A 26897-nucleotide genomic window follows, 5' to 3' on the forward strand; every position below is an offset into this window, starting at 1 on the left:
AGACTATCTCAGTTAAGTCTTGCTTCTGACCCAATGGCGACTTTAGGAAAGTTATTTAACTTTTTAGTGCCTAGGCAATCTCTAAGACTACAAATTGCAGAGAAGTTATCAACCTACTTTGGTACAAGAAATTTCCTCACCTGTGAAATCACAGGTTCAGTCCCTCGTTCCTTAAATGTTAATTTGGAAATATATCCTAAAGCAGAAAGAGAAGTCCCTGGTCCCAAGAACAGCATTGCCAAACATAAACAAATTACTCCTTAATTTAAAAAAAAAAATACTTTGGGGGCAGCCAGGTGGCTCAGTAGTTTGAAAGCCAGGCTTAGAGACAAGAGGTCCCAGGTTCAAATCTGACCTCAGATACTAGCTAGCTGTATGACCCTGAACAAGTCATTTGCCTAGACCTTCTGCTCTTCTTCCTTAGAACCAATATGCAGTACTGATTCTAAGACAGAAGGTAAGAATTTAAAAAAAAAAAAAACACTTGCAAAGTTTACAAAATACCCCATTACAAAAAAATTCATAGTATCATGGGTATGAGTCAGACAATGTTCCTCTGAACAATCACATCTATCTCATAATAACAGAAAATGAAAAGTGTTTATGTTATCTTCATCCATTGATACAAAGTTAAACTAGGTTCAAATGTCTTTAAATTTTGCTAAAAACTGATTCTGATTTTTAAAAAAACATTTTCTATTTAACTCCTGTCTGAAATTCCTATCTTTCACTGTTCCATTGACTAGAATCAGTGCCCACAAGTGTTGAGCAAATAGTAAGCCTGTTGAATGAAGGATATTCATAGAATTTTAACACTATAAGTGACCTTAGAGATCATCTTCTCTAACCCTCTACTTTTGCAGTAAGAGAAAGTGCAATTATGGAGTTGGAATACCAAAGGAAGCTTTCCTAAGTGAGTAGGAGCTCTTTCAGTTTTTGTCTTTGTATCCCCAGTCCCTAACACAATGCCTGACATAGGATGCACTTAATAAATGCTTGTGGATTGATTGACTGATCTAGTCCAGCTTTTTAGACATAATACACTGGCTAAAACACTGAGGAGGATCAGAATTCACCCAGTCCTCCCCTCTTTCTCAGTTCCTCACCGAGATGTAGCTGTCAGAAGTCTGATTAGCGTCTGTCTCCAGATCAATGGCCAGAGCATGGATGGCTATCCGGGCTCCTGGAGCCACATTAATGAAGACTCGACATCCTCCTTGGTTCCTCATATTCTGGTCCCATGGAGGACTCACTATTTCCCCTCGAGGACCAAAGAGTTGCACATCACATTCTAGGAAAGAAAAAGTTGTGGGAGAGTAAACTAAGTATAGACAAACAAGTGCCTTAAGAATATGAAAGACACAATAGAAGGGGCTACTGTGGCCTGCAAAGTGGTGAGCTATATGACTTGTTCTGGTCCAACCTAACTTCTAGAGCCATTCTTTAAAAACAAAACAAAAAAACAAAAAAAAAACTTGCTTTTTCCAGAAAAAGAACTGTTGGAGTCATCTTTCATATCAGTGTATCTTTGGTTTTATTTGGGGGTTTTGGTTATGTAAGAGTATTCTCTGACAACAATGACCAATATAGAAGTGTGTTTTGCATGACAATAAAAAATGTGGAAAAAAACCCTTTGCTTTCTGTTTTTCCTAGGGTCACACAGCTAGGACGTGTCTAAAGTGAAATTTGAACCCAGATCTCCTGGCTCCAAGCCTGGTGCTCTAGCCACTGTGCTGCTACCTAGCTGCCTCTTCTAATACCAGTGTTAAGAGGAAGGATCATCAGTTTAACTAGTCAAAAAGTGAGGGAAAAATCCACTGATGGTCCTCTTAAATCCTTTCTGTGACCAACAACCATTTCTCCCTTGGATCTCATATATCACTTCTTTTTTGCTCCTCTCTTATAGACTTATCCTATAGTGTTGCATATTTGAGATGTCTACAAATGTATCATAAGAGGCCATCCAGCATAGTAGTTAAAAAGTTGGCTGTTCCATGGACAAGGTGCTCAGTTCCAGGCATTTTCTCTGGATGCCCCCCAGGCCTGAAACACTCTCCCTCCTCAACTCCACCTACTGACTTTCCTGCCTTCCTTTAAGTCCCAGCTACAATCCTATCTGCATTATTAACATTTCTCCATCCCTTCCTAAAATCTAGTCAATCAATGAACAATAAATAAATCAAGCCCTGACTTGTAAGAATTTGCTGATTTCTGACACATTGGCATTTTAACAACTGGCTCTCAAGTACCTATGAGAAAGAACGCTATTTACATCCAGAGAAAGAACTACTGTGGAAGTAGATACTGTAAGGATGGAGGCAAAGGGAAGATTGGGGGGGCGTGGAGGTGGGGCATGGGATGTTGCAAGAGGAGACCAAACGGCAGTTGAGAGAGCAGAAGGACTTCTGGGAAGGATTTTCCTAAGAACAGGATCTTTTGGGGGTAGGAGCAACATGAGGGAAGATGGAGAAACGAGCTCCGAGCAATCTGAAGGCCATCCTTGAGAGTTTCCTGATTTGATACAGAAGATCTGATACCTTGTTCACTGCCAACTGAGATATCTACACAGTCCAAGACCGTGCCAACCAGTCTTTGGGGATTTCTGGACTCCATCTGGGAGCAGATCCCTAATGCCCCAACTTTCCTTGAACCTTGCCTTATAGAGACCCTAATTGATTATATACAGACTGAACTGAGATATTAGGCATAGATTTAGCAGGAAGGGCAGGAGAAGTTTTGGGTTGAGACAGACTTGGTCTCCCCAAGGTGATGGACCTAAGGGGTTAAGCATTAGGGCAACCTGCATCCACTGACCACCACCTATTCCTTCACCTTCATTCATTACCCAGATAACTTCATTAAATACCTTAAAGTCAGATATCGTTATGAGTTATTAGAGAGACAGATAAGGGAAGGAGTGCTACAGCTTTGTCTGGCTGGGATCCATCTTTAAGCCAGACCCCTGTGGTGCAGATGCTGGATCAAGGCTGGGAAACTTGTGTGAGCCCCAGTTCAGAGCAGCAACGAACTGGAAACCGGGTCACCGCATCCCAGCTTGTGTGGAAGCCTTCCCTCTAACCTTTGAGGGGCAGCACACCTTCCTCGGGTAACCCATTTCCCAAGGGGAACCCTACTTAGTCTCATAGTATTAGTGGCTTCAACAGTGAGGAGGGGATTACTGCACAAACTCCATCTCTCTTCCTTTGCTGTATCCACCTCCACATAGCCACATAATACAAAACACAGAAGAAAAACAACTGCCTGATCACATGGGTCAAAGGGGATATGATTGGGAATGTAGACTCTAAACGATCACCCTAGTGCAAATATCAATAATATGGAAATAGGTCTTGATCAATGATGCATGTAAAACCCAGTGGAATTGTGCATCAGCTACAGGAAGGGGGGGGGAGGAGGGGAGGGAAACAACATGAATCATATAACCATGGAAAAATTTTCTTAATCAATAAAAAAATTCAAAAAATAAAATAATAAATAATAAAAAACAACTGGCTATCAAGCCTGAAGGGCTGGCTCCAATATGTCCCTGCTCTTCCCCCCTCCCCCCACCTTCCCATCTGCCCCAATACCTTTGTGATAATTTTCTGTGGCTACTTGACTCCAGTACTGTAGCACCACCCTACTCCCTGGGAGCACCACACGCTGTCTCACCACCAGAGTGTTGGTTTTGGAGATGAATGTCACACCTGCCAAATTCTTGCAGGTTTTTCTCCAGTTAAGCCGTCCCCAAAACAGCAGCATCTCCCCTAAAATAAGGCAGTGAAGCATGGTTCAAACATCATGAAGTCTTCATTTTAAGGCCTGGTTGAGGGCTGCTAAGTAAGAGACCTCACAGGCTCCAGCTCCAGCTTCTGGGCCACCCATCAGGACCACTGACATTTCAGCAGTAGTTCATTATAGGGTAGCACAGCTCTGTTTCCCTTCCTGTCTGACAGTGTAGTGGCAAAGGCATTGGTAAATGGCTCCTTTGTCACCAAGCCTAGCTCTGTCATTGTAGCATTCAATGATGGAATGGGAAAGAGCAGGGTAGAAAGAAAGCCATTTCCTTTAGAGGGACCCTCAGCCAGAATGCCCTGAGTTTGCCAAGCTAGAGCATAACTCCTTAAACGATTACAGACTCAAGGACCCTAAATTCCTGGAAGGGTATCTACAAGCACAAGCAAAGGAGAGAGAAGTAGAAGACAAGATAAATGGCCACCCAAACAAACCAACACTGCAGTTGAGGGAGCTCTCCAGGACTCGGAAGGCTACCACCTCCCCCAGAGGTCGACCAATGGCTACTACACACTTGGCCAATGGCATGCCAGTCATGTTGATGGTCCCTGTAGGCTCAAGGTATTGCTTTCCACAAGAACCTAGAAAGGGAGCAGAAATCCATAATGATCATGTATGCAGCTGAGAGACAAAGGGAGAAGGAGGGGGAATAGGGAAGTGAATGGCATTTGCCTGTACTCAGTGGTCAGAGGAGGTGTTGATATACCCCCCCAATATTCCTGGAAGTTTTTGTTTTCATAATTGGTAAATATACATTATAATAAAATTACTTTAATTGATATTCATTTATAACTTTGGACAGCTCAGATGGTGCAGTGGATAGAGCACCATGCCTGGAGTTAGGAAGACATCTGCTGTATGACCCTGGGCAAGACACTTAACCCTGGTGGTCAAGTTTCTTCGTCTATAAAATGAGCCAGAAAAGGAAATGGCGAACCACTCTAGTATGTCTGCCAAGAAAATTGCAAATAGGATCACAAAGAGTCTAACACAACTGGAATGACTGAACAACAACAATAAATAACATTACTTTAAAATCTCCTCCTGGACCTTATTCTTCCCTGATTTAAGTATTAGGACTTGTAACATTAATTTCTGATAAGAAAATGTAGACCAGGATGAGTGACAGCCAACAGTTTAGAATTTGGAGCTTACCCAGATGCCATGAGCCAAGGCCAAAGACCAAAACTAAATAAATCTAAAATGAGCACAAAAGAGGAGATCATAAAAATTAGTGGAGAAATAAGCTGAAAACCAGAAATACTACAGAAATGGCAAAAAAGACTAAAAGCTGGTTCTTTGGAAAGATTAACATTGCTGCCAGCACCACAAAAAGGCAGAAGCTGAATCAAGCTCTCTCTCAGTTGTGAGAAGGGGACCCCGGGTGGCTGAGTGGGTAGGCCAAGCAGCCTGCTCAAGTCATCTGTAGCCTGTTTTTAATCCTGTTCCATTGATTACAAATTATCAACTACTGAATAGAGCTGTAAGATATATACCAACTATCTGATCATCAAGAAGAACATCACCAAACTCACCAGGCTGATCAGGGCCCAGATGCAGGCCTGACCAGGGCCAAAGAGGGAGAGGAACCTCTCCAGTCAACAGAAGCTACCTGATTATCCATTGACCATCCAACTTGATAGTCTAGCATAGATTCCCAACACCTTCTTCCTCAACCCTGACCCTTCCCCTGAGTCTATTATAATTTAATTCTTAAAACTTATGTAGGTGAAGGCTGTTATTATCCTAAAGATCAGTCTAATAATCTTGCATCTAGAGGGGAAAGGGAATACTTTAGTTAAGTTGCAGTCATTCGCCTATTTATTATCAACATCAATCCTCATCATTACCATCTACCCATTAACTCAACCCCAAGACAAGTAAGTAAGATTTAGTTCACAGCTTCTCACATAGTCACTTAGTCTTGGGCACTATATGTGGGAACTGGTGCTCAGCTAAGCTGCAAATATTTGTGGGACCTGGTGTTCACTATCTCAGCCTTGGTGTTCACTTAGGCTTCCCATCCTTACTCAGCTTAGGTCCTTATACCATCTGAGGACCTTGGACCATCTATCAGGCCAGTCCAGAAGCACCGTACCGCCCATAACAGACTGTGTTTGTCTCATAAAAGGGATCTGCTCCTGAAGTCATTTTAAAAAATGCTTTCTTTCCCAATTTTTTTTAAACCCCTAACTTCTGTGTATTGGCTCCTTGGTGGAAGAGTGGTAAGGGTGGGCAATGGGGGTCAAGTGACTTGCCCAGGGTCACACAGCTGGGAAGTGTCTGAGGCCAGATTTGAACCTAGGACCTCCTGTCTCTAGGCCTGACTCTCAATCCACTGAGCTACCCAGCTGCCCCTTTTCTTTCCCAATTTTTAAGAATAATTTGTATAGTATTTGTACTATTTGTTCTTTACTGCTTGGTAAAATTTTTCTGTGAATCTATCAGAACAAGGCTTTTTTTTTCCATTAGTAGTTTCTTTATAGCTGCTTCTATTTCTTTTCCTAAGATTGAATTATTCAAGATCTCTGTTATTTTAGGTTATTTTATATTTTTTTAAGGTATTCCTTTATTTCTCTTGTGTTCTTGGTTTTGTTAGCATATGTAACTGTGCATAGAAGTTTCTGATCATTTTTTTTATTCTTCCTGTTATTGCTGTAACTTCATTTTGTTCAGTTGCCATTTTATTGATTTGATTTTCCTGGTCTTTTTCTTTTTAATCAGGTTGGCTAAAGATTTATCAATGTTAATCTTTCCAAAGAACCAGCTTTTAGTCTTATTTGCCATTTCTATAGTATTTCTGGTTTTCAACTTATTTCTCCACTAATTTTTATGATCTCCTCTTTTGTGCTCATTTTAGATTTATTTAGTTTTGGGCTTTAAAAAGTTTTTTTTTTAATACGTATTCAATTCACTCATCCTCTCCTTTTTTATTTTGTTAAATGTCTTTAGGGATATAATTTTTCTCTGAGTATTGTCAGTGTATTATTTCATCATTATCATTCTCTTTCACATAATTATTCATTGTTTTTATGATTTAACCTTCGACCAACTCATTATTTAGGATTTCATTAAGTCTCTATTTGGATTGACATTATGAGAAAAGAAGGAAGGAAGGAAAGAAACACTTATTAAGCACCTACTATGTGCCAGGAATTGTTAAGCACTTAACAGATATAATCTCATTAGGTCATTACAACTCTGGAAAGTAGGTGCTACTATTATCCTCTCTAGCAGTTGAGGAAGTTGAAGAAGAAATTCAGTAACTTGCCCAGAATCACACAGCCAAGCAAGTATCTGAGAATGGACTTTAACTCAGGCCTTCTTGACTTCAGAATCAATCTCCTAGATCAGTGATGGGCAAACTTTTTAAAGAGGGGGCCAAAGGAAAGGAAATGTTCATCTGTCAGTCTGTTTCTAAGGCAACTCTTTCAAAGTTTCATTGTATTGTATCCTACTCATTGTATTTGTCAGATTAGGAATAACGTCCGAGCTGCCGATTGAACGTTTCAGGGGGCTGCATCTGGCCCTCGGGCCATAGTTTGCCCATCACTGTCCTAGATAATTCTTTAATATCATCTAATATCACAACTTAAAGATCTATTAATAGATTAAGACCCATTGTATCATGGCTCTAGAGCTGGGAGGGCCCTTAGAAGTAATCTAGTCCAACCCCTTCACTTTTTTTTAAACCCTTACCTTCTATCTTGGATTCAATATTGGCTCCAAAGCAGAAGAGTGGTAAGGGCTAGGCAATGGGGGTCAAGTGACTTGCCCAGGGTCACACAGCTGGGAAGTGCCTGAGGCCAGATTTGAAACCAGGATCTCCCATCTCTAGACCTGGCTCTCCATACACTGAACTACCCAGCTACCCACCCCACCCCCAACCCCTTCATTTTAAAGAAATGGCAACTAAGGTCCAGACAGATTAGATGATTTCTTCAGGTTCACAACAGAACTAGAAATTCCTTTCAAGTTCTTTGACTTCAAGTTCAGTTCTCTCCCTTGGACTACACTGTAATATTACCATGCTTCCCAATTCCCTTGCAAAGTATAATTTGGAGCCTCTTTTTAGTTGAGAAGAAGATAGCTGCTACTGCCCCATTCCCATAACACTCCCTTCTTCCCTTTTCTCTCATCTTCTCCTAGATAACTCTTGGTTCTGAGAGAGCCATTTAAGAAAATAAGTAGCTTTCAAGCCTTCCCCTTAGACACAGAGGAATCAGTGTCTTCCTCTAGTGCAGGGGTCGGCGACGTATGGCTCTCCAGCCATATCTGGCTCTTTTGAGGGCCAGATATGGCTCTTTCTGCAGGAGCCATAAAGTCAATTTTTTTCAGGCGCTGTTACAGGAGCATGTACTGTGAGCACTGTACGGCTCTCACGAAATTACATTTTAAAAAATGTGGCGTTTATGGCTCTCATGGCCAAAAAGGTTGCCGACCCCTGATCTAGTGTATTGGGGTTTTTTCTGTCTCCCTTGTAAAGTCCATCATTCATCTGAATGGATTAGATTCCGTCTGATCAAAAAAGAAATAAAACATAACAACTTGCCAGTGTTCTCTTCCTGCCTCAAGGGTTCCTTGGGTTGAATAGATGAAAATTGGTTGTTAGGAACAGCCAGGGCTCTGTTCTGGGGACTCTCAAGTGTAAGAGCAGGAGCAGCTGTTGTTGGGCTTATGGTTGTAGTGGCTTCCTCCTGTGTCTTCAGTTTGGGGATCACCTGCCTCCCACAGGGTCCAGCTGAGCAGCCCCTCACAGTCACAGGCTTGGGAATGTGCTGACAGAAGATGGCAGGTACTGGCGTATGGGGCTGGTGGGGTTGGACACAGAAATCATGGCGGTGCTGGATTCCATTCCCACATGAGGCAGAACACTGTAGGGAAAGAGTGACTCAGTTGTGATATAGTGGCATATAGTTGTCTAAAGTGTAAAACTCACTCTACAGGGAAAGGGCCAGGGTATCATGACCTGCCTTTGCACATATCTCTATTTAACCTAAGGCCTTTTCCAGCAACCCACTTGTATCCCCAAACATTCAAATGGTTAAGCTGTGGGGCTGTCTTCTGCCCCAACAGGAAATATATCAGAAGCTTCATGGCTAAAATAGGAGATTGTTTCAGAATCAAGGTTCCTATGGGGCTGACCCCTGGTATGACTTCTCTTTCTGCTCTGCCTACTTTGGCTTTCTGTGGGTCTCTTAGAATCAATATTCATTATGTGTTCCAAGGCCAGGTGGTAAAGACTAGGCATTTAGGTTGTGACTTACCTAGGATCACAAGGCTAAGCAGTTTTTGAATTTGATTTTTTTTTATTTTTTTGAAATTTGAATCCACAACCTTCAATCTCTAGGCCCATTTCTCTACCCACTGAGCAACCCAGCTATTCCTTGCCCTACCTTTTAACTGGTTCATGGCACTACCTGATTCTCATCTGCCTGCCCACTTGCTTGCCCTGATCTAGGATTCATGTGTATTCTGGGAACCCTGAATACTACTGCTGGCCCACCAACCAGCACAACTAATCACAGCAAACTCTCCCTTTGCTCAATCTCAGTCTCTCAACCCAGTCCCCAGGCACCAATGCTGCTGAACCAAGTTCCAACAAAACATAGGTTATAAATTAGTTTGATTTTTCTTCACGTTCTTCCCAAGAGAATCAAAACAAATATTTAAAAGCTTCTGGATGGGAAAACACAAATACCCTTTCTTCTATCCAAGAAGCACTCCAAAGCTGGCCAAAATGAATACCTCTGTCCAGTCACTAAAATGCCATTGGTAGGTACAGTCTGCTATAATGCAAGGGATGCTAGCTGGGGGCCTCTCCAAGGTGGCACAGGCTTCCTCTTCCACCTCTGCCTCCTCTCCATGATCTAGCTGCACACAGATCATTGAGCGCATGGCTGTGCCCAGACCACAGCTAGCTGAGCATGAGCTGGTTGACGCTATTTTCCACCTACATCAAAGAGAAAGCATCATTGAGAGAGGCAGAGGATTTAGCTATCCCATTGTTCACAATGATGTGCTCAGAATCCTAGACTCTCAGAGCTGGAAGGAACCACAGCTATTACCTATGTCTGAAAAGAAATATTTTTACCATATCCCCAACAATATAGTCATGCAGCCCCTGCCTGAAGTCCTCCAGTGATGAGGATCTCACTACCTACTAGAAAAATAGTGGATAGTGACACTAACCCAATTGCTTCTGCAAAGCTCCACCCTTCTCATCCCTCTTTTAAAAAAAAATAAGAATGTGGGGGTTTTTGTCTGTTTGAAAAGTCCTTACCTTATGTCTTCAAATTGAAACTAAGTAGGATTCCCAGGCAGAAGAATGATAAGGAACTAGCAATTAGGATTAAATGACTCACTCAAGGTCATACAGCTAGGAAGTATCTGAGGCCAAATTTGAACCCAGGACCTCCCATCTCCAGACCTGACTCTCTATCCACTCAGCCACCCAGCTGCCCCTTACTAATATTTTTTTTTTTAAACCCTTGTACTTCGGTGTATTGTCTCATAGGTGGAAGAGTGGTAAGGGTGGGCAATGGGGGTCAAGCGACTTGCCCAGGGTCACACAGCTGGGAAGTGGCTGAGGCTGGGTTTGAATCTAGGACCTCCTGTCTCTAGGCCTGACTCTCACTCCACTGAGCTACCCAGCTGTCCCCACTAATATGTTTTTAAAAGATGTTTTATTGCTGAGTATCTTGGAACACCACCATGTAAGAAGAACCATATTTGCAAGTAATCCCAAGGACAACAGAAAGATGTACTATAGACATAAATTGTCTGTAATATACTTCCAAAATGCATTAGAAATGGCATAAAAAACACTCTCAGAGACATGTTTCCCTGGAGATGGTCTGGATGAAGAGTAAGAATGAGAGCTAATAGGTGGACTGGTCAGGTCTAACTTTTACCATCCACCAAAAAGTTTAAAAAAAAAAAAAAAGAGGAAGTTATCCAGTATATCATGGCAGTCCTCTATAGAGGACAGAGGATTAAAGAAAGATGTAAACAAGTAATACATAGGGTAGGGATGGAGTACCTGGGCCAATAACATAATGGATCCATTAATACAGAAATTCAATTATTAGAAAGTTGGTTCTTATCTTGAGCCAAAAATCTATTTCCATCTATTGTTCCCAGTTCTGCTCTCCATGGACAAGCAAAAAACAAGTTGAATCCTTCCCTAATAAAATACTTGAAGATAGCTATCATGTCCCCACCAAGTTTTCTCTACTCCAGGCTAATCAACTTGAGTTCCTTTGAAAAATACTCATATGACATGATTTCCAGGCCCCTTACTCTCCTGGTCACTCTCTTCAGGATATACTCCAGTTTGTCAGTGTAATTCCTGAATGTGGCACCTGGATTATTCTAACCCTTCTCCCTGTAGGAGCTGCTGACCTGGGTGGACAGGGGTCAAGGCTGCAGGGCTCCTGTTCCTCTGGGCGAGGTAGCTCCTGGCACTGGATGTCAGGCACAATCTCTTCTTCATTCTCCCCAAGAGCCCTGGCACAGTAGAGGATCCTTTGAACCACCCCTCCTCCACAGCTTACACTACAGGATGCCAGCTTGTGCCGCCACCTAGATGAAGCAAGGTGGGCAAAAAATATATCTTTGGTATTACAAAATTTCTTAACTCTCCATATTGAAACAGAATCCAAGATTTCCCCTAAATGCTAGGAAATCCAATTTATTCACCACAATGAAAAAGGCAAATAAAATAACGAGTATAAAGTTCTTTGCAAACCTTAAGCACCATAAAAATGTGATCTAATTTTATTATCAAGCAAGCCGGACCTTTTATTGCTGTTTTTTTTTTTTAAACCCTTACTGTTCTTTACCAGTGACAACTCTAAGACAGAAGAGCAAGGGCTAGGCAAACAGTGTTAAAATGACTTGCCCATGGTCCTTCAGCTAGGAAGTGTCTGAGGCCAAATTTGAACCCAGGACCTCCTCACTGCAGGCCTAGTGCTCTATCCAGTGTGCCACCCCACTACCCTCTTCTATTGCTTCTTCTTCTTTTTAAACCTTTACTTTCTGTCAAGGCAGAAGAATGGTAAGGACTAGACAATTGGGGTTAAGTGACTAGCCCAAGGTCACCCAGCTAGGAAATATCTGAGGCCAGATTTGTATCCAGGACCTCTCATCTCCAGATCTGGTTCTCTATCCACTGAGCTACCTACCTGTCTCTTCTATTGCTTCTTTACCCAGTCCCTCTGACTCATAAAGTCAATGAGGTCTTTGACTTAAGGTCAATGAGCCTCTCCCATTTTACAAAGAAAACAGAATTGCTAACAAAGGATAGTTCTATCTAAAGACATTTATCTATCAGGACCCTCCCACTCCAGTACAACTGTACCCACTAATTACTATTTATTAAGAAACAAACTGCTCCACAGTATATCATCTCTAAGAACATTAGTGACCACCAGACCAGCCAATGGGCAGCATTTTCATTCTGGAGAAGTTCCCTTAACTCAGTGATGGTGAATCTTTTAGAGACAGAATGCCAAAACCCCCCACCCCCAAGACAGAGTGCCATGCCCACCCCCCTACAGACCACCTGCTGTGCCCCTCCCTGCCCCCACATTCTGGGTGTGCCTTACCTGCTCCCCCCTTACCCCACACAGGGGAGGAAGGAAGTGTTCCCATTGGGCTGCTGGGCAGAGGGGCAGGAAAAGTGAGGAATGTCCTCAGAGGGTAGAGAGGGGGAGGGGAATGACCCAAGTGCTCTGCTCCCCTCCAGCTCTACGGTCCCCCTTACCCTCTGTCCACTCCCATTGGCTGCTGGGCAGAGGGGCAGGGGAAAGGGAGAGGGGAAAGTGAACAGCTCTGCCTGAGTCCCTCTGTCTTTCTAGTAAGGAACTCTGGAGTGCAAGGGGGCAGCCATATGCCCACAGAGAGCGCTCTGCATGCTGTCTTTGGCACCCATGCCATAGATTTGCCTTAACTCTTTCAGGAAGCCCTTTGATAAACCTGGTATTAGGACATAAGATTAGTGCTACCAGGATTAGCACTGATTAGTCTACAGATAAATATGTTATATGAAGGGGTTTTTTGCACACATCATTTACAGTTTCAGGTTTTTCTACTGCTAGATCCAAATCTAGATCCAAATTCTCATAGTTTATCACATACTTCCCAACCAGTTGTATGGCATTCCACCCCACCCCCACCCCCCGAATGCTGTCATTCCCTCTCAGTGGAAAGGATTAAACACAGAACATATGGACACAAGAGCATAGAGACCTGGCAGGACACGGCTCTGGACTGCAGTCCTGGTAGCTGCTGGGCCGGGGCATCCCCCCACACTTGGAATGAGGAAGATTGATGGTTAGGCCTTTGTCCTGCCTCACACAATGGACAGAAAGTGGTACTTTCCCCCCTCCACAGGTCACTGGACAAGGGGCCAGAACTTTGATCTCCCACCTAGAGGCAAAAGGAAAGAATGACTTTGTTAGACCCTACTAGGCTCTCTCTCTTCTTAGAGAATATGCTTCCTTACTAACCTGATTTGGAAGCTGATACTGAAAATGAGGGCAGCTAAGTGGTACCATAGTGCATGAAGCGCTGGGCCTGAAGTCAGGAAGACTGGCCTTCCTGAGTTCAAATCCAGCCTCCAATACTAGCTAGGTAACCCTGGGCAAGTCTTAACCCTGCTGGTCTCCATTTCCTCATCTATAAAATGAGCTGGAGAAGGAAATGGCAAACCATTCCAATATCTTTGTCAAAAAACAAACAAACAAACAAACAAACAAAAACAGGGTCGCGAAGAATCAGATACAACTGAAACAACTGAACAATAAATGAAAGTGAGCATTTTTAAAAATACAAGTTCCAATACTACATGACCTCTAGATCAAAATATAGTACTTCCTTATCATAAGAATCAGCTAATACTTTGTGACAGACCGCATTCATTGGCAAAACAGAGAGCATGCTGGTGTTAGAGTCAGAAGAGCCAAGTTCAAATCCCACCCTGTTTTGTGACCATGAGTGTCGACCTTAAAACCAAACGACATTTATGTTGCTCTAACAAACCAATAAGGCATAGAGCTCTGTAACAAAAGTGTTTATTTCCATTGAGAGAGTTCAAAAATGCACATGTGGGGTGTAAGATAAAATATAGGCAAGCACACAAATAAGGACAAGAACTAGAAAATAAAGGTTCAAAGTTGTTTCTAGATACTTTTGATAGATGTTATCAAAGTAAGTGAAGTAAAACTCAAAGATGAACTTCCCTTCAGGGCCAGGTGCAAGGAATGCTAAAGAAACTCGTTTATGAAAGATAAACTATTTATTTAAACATATATAAAGGAAAAAAGGATTTCTAATTCCAAGGGATTCTAACTCCACTCAAATAAACTCCCAGGTGCCGCAAGGAACCACTTCTCCTATGGTTCACAGCCTATGCTAATCCTCCCTGATGTAACTAAACAAACTTATACTATTCTAAATAGACCTAACCACTCTAATGCTTAACTTCCCCTTCAAGTTATAAAGATAGCCAAGGCTATCTTTGATTTGGTTGAGTCTCCACAAGAATCAGGTTAGGACTCTGAGCCTTAACAGATTCAGAGTCTAAACCAAAGACCAGGTTTTGTTTGGTCTTTTCACAGTTTAACCAATCTATAGACAGTAACAGATAAATGAATAGTGTTTCCCAAGTTGGAAAAGAAAACACTCCACTCCTTCAAGTCTTTCCCTCAGACTGAGTTAGAGAGAGGCAAAGATGTTACCTTCTCCAGCCCTGAGAGAGAAAGAAGCTGCGTGTGGCTCTGTTGACTGCCAAGAAGCCCCCTCCTGGAATGCCACACCCACAGAGTGTAATTGTCATAGAATAAGGTTATAACTGCCAACAGTTGAAATTAACACTCTCTCTCAGCTCTATTTTAACTCCAATTCTTCCTCAAGCCAGCTTCTCTGCTTCTTATGTTTAAACTAATAAAATAATATTTATCTTCTAATATCATCCTTATGGGGGTGGGGCAAGGGTGAATAGACCCAAGGTCTCCCCCAAAGAGTCTAAAGGAAAGTACAGGTGTAGATAGTGTTTCAAGAAAAAGGAGAGGGAGTGATTGGGCAACATGGGAAACTTCTGCCCAGCACAAGAAATATACGGTCAATCTTTTAGAATATACCAGGATGCAACTTGGATAAGAGAGAGGAAAGCATGGGCACTGTTCAGGGCACACTGACCTTGTCAGAACATTGCAAGGCTGCTTTCAGGCATACCTCACTATTCCAAAATCTTGATATTTCAAAACAAATATAAATATCACAAAAGCCATTAGAAACCTCTTAACCCTTGACATGAGCAAGTCACTTAACCTTCCTGAAACCTCACTTTCTCATCTGTAAAATGGGGATAATAATTTAATTTGTCACAGGGTTGTTGTGAGGAAAGTCCCTTGTAAATCTCTGTGGAATAGCCAGGCGGTACAGTGGATAGAACTTGGAGAAAGATGAGTTCAAATCCAGCTTCAAACACTATTAGCTGTGTGACCCTGGACAAATCACTTAACCCTTTTTGCCTCAAAAAAAAAAAAAAAGTTCTTTGTAACAAATAGTCAACTTAGGATGCCCATTAGGACATTGGGAATGGCTGAACAAGTTGTGGCATATGATTGTGATGGAATACTACTTCCTCACAAGAAATGATGAGCAGGTTAATTAAAAAAACAAACAAACATGGAAAGACCTAGATGAAATTATGGGAAATGGAACAAGTAGAACCAAAAGAACATTAAATACAACTCCAGAATTAATGTTTGAAAAATAATTTGTGAATGTCCACCTCCAGATAGACATTCTGTTAAAATTCAACTGTTAAAGAGAAATACAAAAGACATAGTTTATATATATATATATATATATATATATATTTGTTGTTGTTAAATGATGCCTTCTCTAGTGCAGGGAGGAAAAGAAGGAAGGGAAATATCTGGGAATTTTAATGTAACCAATAAATAAATAAACAAAATTCTCTAAACAGACAAAGAAAAGGATAATCTCAGCAATACCTGGAAGGATTTATATGCCCTAATGCCAATGAAAATGAGTAGAACCAGGGGAATGTCTCATGTGATATCTGCAGCAATAGGAAGGGACACAACCTTGAAAAGCTTCTGAGCATTGCACTGATGAATGCTCTGATCACTTGCAATTCCTTAACACTCGAGGTGAAGCACACCTCAGACCCTTGGACCTAAGAAGGGACCAAGTAGAGGTGATAGAGTAGAGATATAGAATAAGATGAACATTTTTAGGAATTGTCAATATATGGATGTTTTACTAGACTATATTTCTCTGTAAGAAACAAAGGTTTTGAGGACTTATATAGAAAAGGAAATTTTTTTGAAAAGAAAGGAAAAAACCAAGACCTTAAAAATCTGAAGAAACAAAAAAGAATTTCTTAGGGAGACCCAAAGAGGTCAAATGTGTTATTACCTTATTAAATTGAATAAGTACTTTATAAAAACAGCATGTCAAAAGTTCACAGATTCCTATACAATTTTCTTCATTCTATCCATTTTAAAATGGTTATTGGCTATTGAGTTCATAATTTTCAAAAATGTTTTAAAGGGAAAAAAGGGAGAGTGAAGCACAACTAGGTCGCACAGTGGATAGAGCACCAGTCAGGAGGGCCTGGGCTCAATCCTGATCTTAAGACTATTTTGATATGTGATCTTGGGCAAGTTACTTAAGCCCAATTGCCAAGTCCTTGCCACTCTTCTGTCTTAAAATTTATACTAAGACAGAAGGTGAGGATTTTTTAAAAGCATCAACTGGAGAAAAAAAAGCCTTTATGTCAAATATCTCTGATAAGGGATATCTACAGTATGTATTAATAGTCACTAGGATTTATGGTAAAGATGCTACCCACATTCAGAGGAGGGACTGCAGGAGAGGAAACATATAGGAAAAACAACTGCATGAACGCATGGGTCGGGGTGGACATGATTGAGGGTGTATTAATAGTCACTAAACATTATTAAGCACCTATTTTTTTTAAACCCTTACCTTTGGTCTTGGAGTCAATACTGTGTATTGGCTCCAAGGCAGAAGAGTGGTAAGGGTAGGCAATGGGGGTCAAGTGACTTGCCCAGAGTGTCACACAGCTGGGAAGTGTCTGAGATCAGATTTGAACCCAGGACCTCCCATCTCTAGGCCTGGCTCTCAATCCACTGAGCTACCCAGCTGCCCCCTTAAGCACCTATTATGTACCAGGCACTGTGCTAAGCACTGGGGTTGCAAATAAGAAATGGAAAGTCAGTTCCTACCCTGGAAGAACTTACAATCTAATGGGGGAAGACAATATAGAAAAGCTTCAAAGCTGAAAAAAGGGCCCTGAAGGGCATCAGGTGTGGGAGCATGATAGACAAGAGTGGCTGGTGGGATATGAAGAGATAATGGGAAAATCCTGAGCCCTCTAAAGAGGGAGGCTTTGGAAAGAGTTTATCATTCTATCCTCCAACCCTCTTATCACAGGAAAGAGGCAATGCAGGGCTCTAAGGTGGTATTGAGTAGTACAGCTGAAACAATCTCTGTGAAGATAAGATTTCAGAAGATGAGCTTATTTTGTTTGGGAGAGAGGGAAGGAATTGATGTATCCAAGTTATATAGACAACAGAAATATATGTGACCAAACGACAATCTCTAAAATATGAGAATATGAGCCAACAGTCTCAAAAAAATTATAAATGGGGCAGCTGGGTGGCTCAGTGGATAGAGAACCAGACTTGGACATAGGAGGTCCTCAGTTCATATTTGACCTCAGATACTTCCTTGCTGTGTGATCTTAGGCAAGTAATTTAACCCCATTTGCCTTGGAAGTGACACTTAGTATTGATTCAAAATCAGAAGGTAAGGATTTTAAAAAATTTTTAAAGAAATATAAATTATTAACGACCATGGAGGACTGGGTGAAATGCCCAAATAACTCTAAATAAGGGAAATTCAAATCAATGCAAACTTAAAGTTTCACCTCTTCTCCAGAAAATTGGAAAAGATACAAAAAATGTGAATATAATGAGAGGTTCTGGAAAGACAGGTATACTAATGAATTGTCAGTGAAACAGAGAATCGGTATAACCATCCTGAAAAGCAATTTGGAATTATGTAAATGAAGTGACTAAAATGTTGATACTCCTTGACCCAGATGTTGGCCCCCACCAATTGACCCCCAAGGAGGTCACTGACAAAAAAAAAGAAAAGGCTCTATATATACCAAAATGTTTAGCAGAGCGCAGCTAAGTGGCTCAGTGAATGCTGAACCTGGATTCAGAAAGATTCATCTTCCTGAGTTCAAATCTGGCATTAGACATTCACTAGCTGGGTAACCCTGAACAAGTCACTTAACTTTATTGACCACAGTTTCCTCATTTGTAAAAAATGAGATGGAGAAGGAAATGGCAAGCCACTCCAGTATCTTTGCAGAAAAAACCTCAAACAGGATCACAAAGAGTCAGATACAACTGAACAACAAACAAATTGTGATGTGTGAATGTGACAGAATATTATTGTGCTTTAAGAAATGATGAATGTGATGAATGAAGCATAAAAGGACTTATATGAACTGATGCAAATGAAGTAAAGTGAGACAGAAAAACAATATGCACAATGACTAAAGCAATGTTTTATCTAAGGAGAATAGTGGTAAGTAGAAGGAAAAATCATAAAACAAAGCAAAGCTGAATAGAGTGAAGTTAAAAAGAGTAAGTTTAGCCTCAAGAAAAAATTATGAGAAGACATATTCCTTCTTCTTTAGAAAGGTGGAGGACCAAGAGTGTGGAACACTGTACATAATGTCAAGATCTTTTTTTTTTTTTTTTTTTTGGTGTATTGATTGGTTTTGTTGAATTTTTTTCTCTTCTTCCTCCTTAAAAAAAAATTATAAGAGATGGCTTCTTTGGAGTATATACCATCTCAAGGGGAGTGGAGGGTTGGAAGAAAGGGAGGAAGGAGAGAATTCAAGACTCAATAAAATACTAGAAACTATTTTTATGTGTAATTTGGAGGTAAAATAAAATAAAATTTAATGAGAGAAAAAGAGAGAGAGGGAGAGAGAGAGAGCGCTCTCTAGAAAGGAATAGGCGAGAAAATGAGGAAATCTGGGTAGGGAAATACAGATGATATAAAAACAAAAGATAACACATCTATTTTTTAGAAGCTCCACACAGATATGACTTCTTGTTGGAAGCAGTTTTTTAGTAGTTGGTAATTAGTGGCATTAGTGGAATTACTGCTGATGATGGTAGTGCTACTAGTGGTATTAGTAGTGAAAAGGTATAGTGCCACCATCACCAGTGTAAAGGACAAACAACTCTAAAGGTGAGGAAAGGCAGCTGAAATGATTTCTTGCTTTACCTGGGTGGACAGGAAGCAGCATGGCAGATCATCATCTGTTTTGCTGGCTGGCTCACTGGGTTACACTTTACTTCCTGGACTTCTTTCCTGCTAGCAAAGTCCAAACAAACATATCGTAGCTCTCTTAAGCCTAGGTGGGGAGAATCAGAGAGTTCAGGGTTTTAAAGCCAAAAGGAACTTAGAATTCGTAGATCTAGAGTTGAAAGTCATGAGAAGTCATTTAATCTAGTCCCCTCATTTTTTTTTCAGATAAGTTGAGGCCTAAAGAGATGTATTAAAGATGTTTTTTGTTCTGGTCCCCTAACCACACACACACACACACACACACACACACACACACACTCTCTCCTAGCTAGTATAGTAAGTTTATGAGTAGTTATAAAGTAACCATAGAAGGAAGTAAGATGGCAAAAGGGAACCTAGACATTATATCTAAACCACCCCAAAGATCAAAGAAGCATAATGTACAAACTGCATCATATATTAACTAAAAATCACATCCTGAGTCTGTGCTAAATCAGGGGAAGCCATCTAGCCCTTTCTGTGAGGTCTTTTGGTCCTATGAAATATAAACCAGAAGAAATTAAAATTATTCTGTTTCATTTAATAATTGATTCTATCCTATAATTGACTCTATTCTATAACTGACTCTATCCTATAATTGACTTGCTCTCCCAATTTGTCAAGCCACACTTCTCTATTCTTGAGTTAAGCTCAGGAACACAACTTTCCCTTCAAGCTACTTTAAAAGTATAGTTGAAAGGAAAAGTTATTATTCATTCCATTAGCCCCTGAAACTTCTGCTTGTTGCCTATGAACCCCAATGGCTTAACCTGGTGCCACCCCCCCCAAAAGATATGTTGTCTGTCCTTGCCTCTCCTTGTGCAATTAGAGGAGATTTGATTTTCTAAGGGACAGTGAAGAAGCAAGGGAACTGATACTGGAACAGAGATTACAAGAGGCAGATGAGTTTCTTAAAACAATTAACATTCCTTTATTGTCAAAGAGGGGAAAGGATTGCCATACCTGAATGCCTACTCACTTCTCTTAATATAACCAATTGTAATGTTCTCCAACTACCCAAACTCCCCTCCTTTCCTGAGTGTCAATAAAGAGAGTCCCTCCTTTCCCACTGGAGCCATTGGCCTTACTGGGGTGGCCAGTCTGACTCATTTTGTTAAGAGTTATATGTGTTACTGTTAATAAATTGATTTTGCTTGGAGTATGCACCTTGATTTACCTTTATCAAATTTATTCATAATAAATCTCAGATAAGTTCTAGGAATCGACAGTAATTCCAGCTGGATGTTGCTGGTAACTAACTTTGAGATGATGTAGATGTTAATACACTAACTCCAAGGTGGCCCAGGTAAGTATCTGTCTGTCCCCCAGCACCCCAAATTCCTTCCCCCTCCACTCTTCCATCTCCATCTGAGTCCATTCTGCCTAGTGCTCCCAAGTATAATCCATGGTTACACAAGTGACTCTCTGTGTCTCTCCCCTACCCCATTCTCTTTCTCATTCTATCTGCCTTCCTCTGTCACCCCATGCCATTTGCCTCCATATCCCCTTTCATGCTGTTTGTCTCTATTTCCTGTGCTATTTGCCGCTCTACCCTCTGTTCCTTATTAAAATGTGATCAGAGTATTACTCCTATTGCTATCACGCCTGCCTCCATCTCATAATTCTATAAATTAGTTAGCAATTCGAGAGACCACATGATTTGTTTCAGGTCATGAAGTTGCAATCTGAATCCTGGTCTTCTGACTCCAAATCTGGATGCTCTTGCTACTACATTTTGCTTTCTCGTCATTGAAGACCACCCCAATCCAAGGACAGCAGAGACAACTCTTCTCATTGGTCTCAAACCCATCATACAAGAAGACATAGTTGCTGAGGCAAAGAGCATTCTTCCTTCTCTTTAACTACAAAGAAACCTAGCTATAGCAAAAACAGAATTTACCCTGGCTAGAAATCACTTTCTTCATGCCATTCCCCTGAACCCTCTCATCTAAAGGGGATTCCTGCTATCTGTGGATCAAATCCAGACCCCTTAACCTGACATTCAAGATATCTGAATCTGTGGTCTAAACTTACCCACCTAAACGTATTCCTTTTTTTTTTTTTTTTAAACTTTCTGTCTTAGTAACAACTCTGAAACAGAAAAGTAAGGGCTAGGCAATCAAGGTTAAGCGACTTACCCAGGGTCACATAGCTAGAAGTATCTGATGCCAGATTTGAATCCAGGTTCTCCTGACTCCAGGCCTGGAATTCTATCTACTCGGCTACCCAACACCCCACACACACACACCAAACCTTATTTCTCTTCAACTGCTTTCCAAACTAGACAGCTAGGTGTCTCCTTCACAACTGTCTCCTCCACAGGCCTTAGTCATCTCCATGCCCTCTACGTTCATGTTTTTCTTGCAATATGGTTGCACTGCTCCCCCCAGTTTTTCCTTTCCAAATCCTATTTTATCTTCAAGGCTCAGCTCTAGGTTTGATGACTCCATGAAGCCTTTTCTGATCCCATTCCATGATAAGCTTTGAATTCTCTATGCAATTGTGTATACAATAGATATCTGAAACTTGTTTATATCCTACCCTGACATTTCCTCTGGTTAATTCACATCTGTCTTCTCAATTACAGTGAAAATCTTTCAATTCCAAGAATCTTATTTTCCCTTTTTTAGTTCTCTTCTCCCAGCGTCCAGTACTTAATATTCTATTTAAGCAAACTGAATAGAACTGAATAACTTCCTGAGGAAGGCAAAACCCTTCTAAGGGAAGTGAAATCTTCCAGAGAGCAGGAAAAGTCCATGACAACCATGGCAGTGTCCTTGTGTTATGTCTGGAAGCAGATGGATATGGTCTGCCCTGTTTTGATTCATTTAGGAACTCTATCATATAATCATGTTTTTAAAACAGAATCTCATTAAAATCTGGCCTCAGACACTTCCTAGCTGTGTGACTCTGGGCAAGTCCCTTAACCCCCATTGCCTAGCCCTTACTACTCTTCTGCCTTGGAACCAATACATAGTATTGATTCTAAGACAGAAGGTAAGAGTTTAAAAATAAATCTCATTGAGTCCAACTCCTTTATTTTATAGATGAAGAAACTGAGATCCATAGAAGTAACTTGCCTAAGAACACAAAAATAGTAAGTGACAGAGCTGAGATTAGAACCCTGACAGGTCCTCTGACATCAAATCCAATCAAAGGGAAACTTTCAATTGATGGCCAACTTATTCTAATTCTCATAGGAACTCTGGTGACCAGAGAGATAAAAGGCTAACCATACTTCAACCCTTTGTTACCCATGTTCCCAAAGATCCTCACCTGTACCACAGGAAACTGAGCATTCCCCAATCAGAGGGCTCCACACGTACACTGTTAGATTCTCCTTCCAGGAAGCTCCCAATTGATCCAGAGCTTCTTCCAGGAAAGACCCAGGTTCTTGCTATGAGAAAATAAAACAACCCCCAGACCCACTACAAATAACATGCTGATGAACATGGGATAGACTCAGGAGACATCCTACTCTATTTGCCCAGTTTCTTAGAGAACATGAGGGAGACAGAGAAGGAGCAAGGGAAAGGGACAGAGCCAGAGATAGAAATGGAGAGAATGAGCTGGGTGGGAAAATGTGAGAGAATCCAGAAACTTTTAAACTAACTAAATCTCCTTCTTGGAATAGTTTACTTTCCTTAGCCCTGACCTCTCTAGTGATTGAGTATTCCACAAAGATGCCCTCACAAAGCCTTCCAAGGAAAAGGCATCTTTCCATATTGGCTCAGGCAATTTCGGGATACGTGGGGGATTGAAGTCCAATTATCACAATTTACATGGCAGGCTAGGTTTGCAAAGTGTTTTACTTATGTTAGCTCACTTGATCCTCAAAAGAAGCCTGTGAGGGAAATACTATTATTATCTCTACTTTATAGATAAGTAGGCTGAGATTCAGTGACTTGCCCAGGCTCATCCTGCTAAGAAGTGTCTGAGGCAGATTCAAACCCACATCTTCCTGACTCCAAGTACAATGTACTCTATCCCACTTCCTCTGAATCTCCACACCCAAGATGAGACCACCACAGGCAACTTGCCACTGGTATGAAAGTCATCCAGCCACCTACTTCTTGTATATAGTGGAGAAAACTTGCAACTTTTTTTAAACCCTTACCTTCTGTCTTAGAATAAATACTAAGTAGCAGTTCCTAGATATAAAAATGGTAAGGGCTAGGCAATGGGGGTTGAATGACTTGCCTAGGGTCACACAGCTAGGAAGTATCTGAGAGTCACATTTGAACCCAAGTTCTTGTCTTCAGGCCTCGAGCTCTATCCGCTGAACCACCTAGCCTAGGAACTCTTACTTATTTTTTATTTTGTTGTTGTTATTTTCCTTTGTTTAATTTTTTGGCTTTTTTCTCTATTTTTAAATTTTAAAATATCTTTCCATATTTACATGATTCGTTTTCTTTCCCTCCCCTCCTAGAAACTTTTAGAAAAAGAAGGTGATCCTCTATAAAATAGAAAAAGTAAGACTATCTTCATAAATTCTAATAAATGAATTCTCCTGAGGTATTCTGGTTTTTGTCTTCCATTTGGCCTGAAGCCACAAAACTGAAAGGAAAAGACTGACGAAACTTTTGGTTGGGCAATGGCAGAAAAGAAACCTTCAGGGATGACACTTTCCTATATAAGAGGGACAGATGAAGCCTTGTCACCTTCAGTCATCATCCTTTTAGCATGGATATAGGCAATACCCCTCTTTCTACCTCCCTCCCAAACACATTCTGAATTATTCCCTCCTTACTATGAATTTGTTTCTTGAAACTAAACAGGTAAAGGTGTACACTTACAGTCTTCCAGCCCAAGGGGCAGACAGTCACCACACATGGTACGAGGTGAGGAGGTTTTTCTTCCATAGAACATAGACTGTCATCCACCAGGCCTTCCAGACCAGTTCCTTCCTCCATGCATGTCACATTCCTCTGGGCTAGACCCAGACCACAGACTGAAGAGCAGGGACCAGGTTCAGACACCTTCCACCTGAAAACAGAATACTAGAGTCAGGAAATCCCATCCTTCTCTCTGAATGTTTCTGCTATGTGGCTTGAACAGAACTCCTAACCAAGATCATGAACCCCAAAGATAGAGAAAGTAGGAACAAAGAAACAAGAAGCCAGGACACCTCACAACTGACCTCAAAAGAGCCAGCATTCCTGAGAAGAAAGCTAATAATAATAAAAATAACAGGGATAGCTAGGCAGCCCAGTGGATAGAGTGCCAAGCCTAGAATTGAGAGGCCCTGGGTTCAAATGTGACCTCAGACACTTCCTAGCTAGATGACCCTGGGAAAGTAAATTACTTAATCCCAGTTGCCTAGCCCTTACCCTTCTCTCTTAGAGTTGTTAGTGGGATAGAAAGTAAGGGTTCAAGAAAAAAACAATAAAAATAATAGCTAGCACTTTAAGGTTTACAAAGCACCCTACATATGTGATGTCATTTAATTCTCACCTGTGAGGCAGGTGCTAGGATTATCCATCACTTACAGATGAGGAAACTAAGGGTAATTTGCCCAAGGTCAGACAGTAAGTATCTGAGATGGGATTCAAACTCAAGTCTTCCTGACTTAGGAGTCTCCATTCTAACACACTCTCCACTGTCCCCTAGAGGTGGCATGGAAGGTGAAAGGTCTCCTCCTACAGGTAATCTGTAAGGGCAGCACTGACAGAGAACCCCAAAAAACCATGGGCATGTCTGGTAAGGCTGACTCTATGGAAAACTCTGAGGAGAAGGTCTGTTTCCTCCTGATCTTTGAATCTCCTACACATAACAGGGTCTTTCAAATAACTGGTATTTAATTAACATCTGTGAATTAAATTGAAGTGGACTCAGTAGTGTGATTTGAAAGGTAGTCTCACTCCTGCTCCTAAGGAAGTGCCCTGAGGACATGCCTCCTGCACAGACATCTTCCTTCCCCACTGACCTGCCAAATGAATGACCTTTCCCACTCAGACCACCATTAGTGTCTCTTATAGAAGAGGCAATAAAAGCAGGGGGCTATGAAGCCAGATGATTATTGTTCAAATGATCATATATTACCTAATAATGTCTTACTAGTCCTTTCTGACTAGCACACTTAGTTTGGGGAAGAAGGAAGGGAGCTTGAACAAGTTAGCCGAATGACAGATACCTAAGAAAATGATTCAAGATGAGGACATTTTAGTTTTAGGCAAAGGAGCATAAGGGGAGAGAAAAGGAGAGCGGAGAAGAGCCCTTGATGGTTGGCAGCACTCTGGGCACATGGTTGGGGCTAAGGAGTCTGGACAAACACAATGCTTTTGGTGAGCTCCTGAGAGCAGAGAGGATATCAAAGATGGTAAAGAGAAATTAAAGGAAGGATCTGCTTAAAGGGGAGAAGGATTCCAAGTCAGAATCAGTCTGGGGAGTCCCCTAAGACAAACTTCACCCATTTCACAACACTGTCCCACCTAGGCCAGTGAGTACCCACCCCTGTTACCTGGTAAGGCAGGGCTGGGGATTGCAGGTCTCCATTGCAGTGGGCTGGAGAGAAGCTTTGCAGTAGGATTCTGGGAGTGTCAGGGTGAGGTTGCCCTCTACTTTCACACAGCTCACTGTCCGTTCTCTCACTCCTCCTCCACAGGTTGTGCTACAGGGACCAAAATCTCCTGCTGCCCAACTAGGAAGGGAGGGGAAGATGAGAGCCTGTCAGGTTTGACCTTGCCCTGAAAGGATTCCTGGAGCCAGGCTGGTTGGGGTGGACTCCCACACAGTTCTATTCCCACCAATCAGTCTGTAAACATTGAACCAGGTAAAATGGGTCCAGGTTAGACCTGGGGTCTAAGCTCCTCTCAACTTAAAAAAATGATTCTGACCCTTTTGTCTAACAACAGAGCTCCTGCTCTAAGGAGTGACATAATCAGGACAATTGCCACCAGCTCCATGCTGTAAAAGTCCCAGTCCTGTTCCAGGGAGGCAGACATGAGGAACTAGGTAGCAAAAAGAAGGAAACTGAGGCTAAAACAGACTTGAGGATCCTAAAGACATAGTTAAGGCACCAACTCTCTCTCATCTGTGATTTCTTTTCCCCTACAAAGCTTCCCCTAATTTCACCAGTGTGAATTTTTTTTGGAAATGAGAGAGGAAATATTTAGGACCATTTTGCCCCAGCCCAGTAACTCTTTAGGCATGACCCTCCTCAGCTGCCTTGACAGTCCTCAAATAACTCTTCTGCTAAGAGAATTATGAGATCAAAACCGTATCAACAGTACTCACTGTGGTGGGCATGGCCCAGGAACACAGAGCTCCTGCCACAACAGGGGCTGCACAGTCCCTCCACAGTAGATGTCATCAATCCATTTGTTCTGTTCTTGGTCAAAGCAGCTATAACTCACTTGGCGGACCCCTGGGAAGGAAAAGAGCACAGTGAAAGGGCTGGGATGTCCTGCCTGAGGGATTAGGGTAAGGTCCATCTCAACCCTTGGGGAAGAAGTAATAAGTCCTTTCTGCTGGTGAAGGAAGTAGAATACCAGCCTCCAAGCCTCACCTTCCCCACAGCTAACTGAGCAGGGCCCTCGTACCCCTGCCCACACCGGGCTCTGCTGCTGCTTAGGCTTAAAGTAGCTGAAAGTGATCTCAGGTCTGGTGAGGTTTCCATATTCATTCCCATACTTCCTGTAAACCTGAATTAGAAAAAAGAAGGAAGA

At 41.6% G+C, this 26897-nt stretch overlaps 1 protein-coding gene across 1 annotated transcript in view; it reads right to left on the bottom strand.

Moving 5' to 3' along the window:
* The window catches only part of ADAMTS13 (ADAM metallopeptidase with thrombospondin type 1 motif 13), a 57517-nt gene that overhangs the window by 1876 nt on the left and 28744 nt on the right, over positions 1 to 26897 (bottom strand). Inside the window, exons 19-31 of the mRNA XM_044661295.1 lie at positions 26738 to 26873; positions 26467 to 26596; positions 25691 to 25870; positions 24027 to 24216; positions 22507 to 22627; positions 19168 to 19297; positions 13048 to 13227; positions 11200 to 11379; positions 9544 to 9748; positions 8348 to 8669; positions 4230 to 4376; positions 3591 to 3767; positions 1107 to 1291 (exon numbers count right to left, since the gene is read on the bottom strand). Coding sequence (XP_044517230.1) covers positions 1107 to 1291; positions 3591 to 3767; positions 4230 to 4376; positions 8348 to 8669; positions 9544 to 9748; positions 11200 to 11379; positions 13048 to 13227; positions 19168 to 19297; positions 22507 to 22627; positions 24027 to 24216; positions 25691 to 25870; positions 26467 to 26596; positions 26738 to 26873 — 2283 coding nt within the window. The remainder of the gene's footprint in view (positions 1 to 1106; positions 1292 to 3590; positions 3768 to 4229; positions 4377 to 8347; positions 8670 to 9543; positions 9749 to 11199; positions 11380 to 13047; positions 13228 to 19167; positions 19298 to 22506; positions 22628 to 24026; positions 24217 to 25690; positions 25871 to 26466; positions 26597 to 26737; positions 26874 to 26897) is intronic.

This window comes from Gracilinanus agilis, chromosome 2, assembly GCF_016433145.1.
Source record: "Gracilinanus agilis isolate LMUSP501 chromosome 2, AgileGrace, whole genome shotgun sequence".
NCBI lineage: Eukaryota > Metazoa > Chordata > Mammalia > Didelphimorphia > Didelphidae > Gracilinanus > Gracilinanus agilis.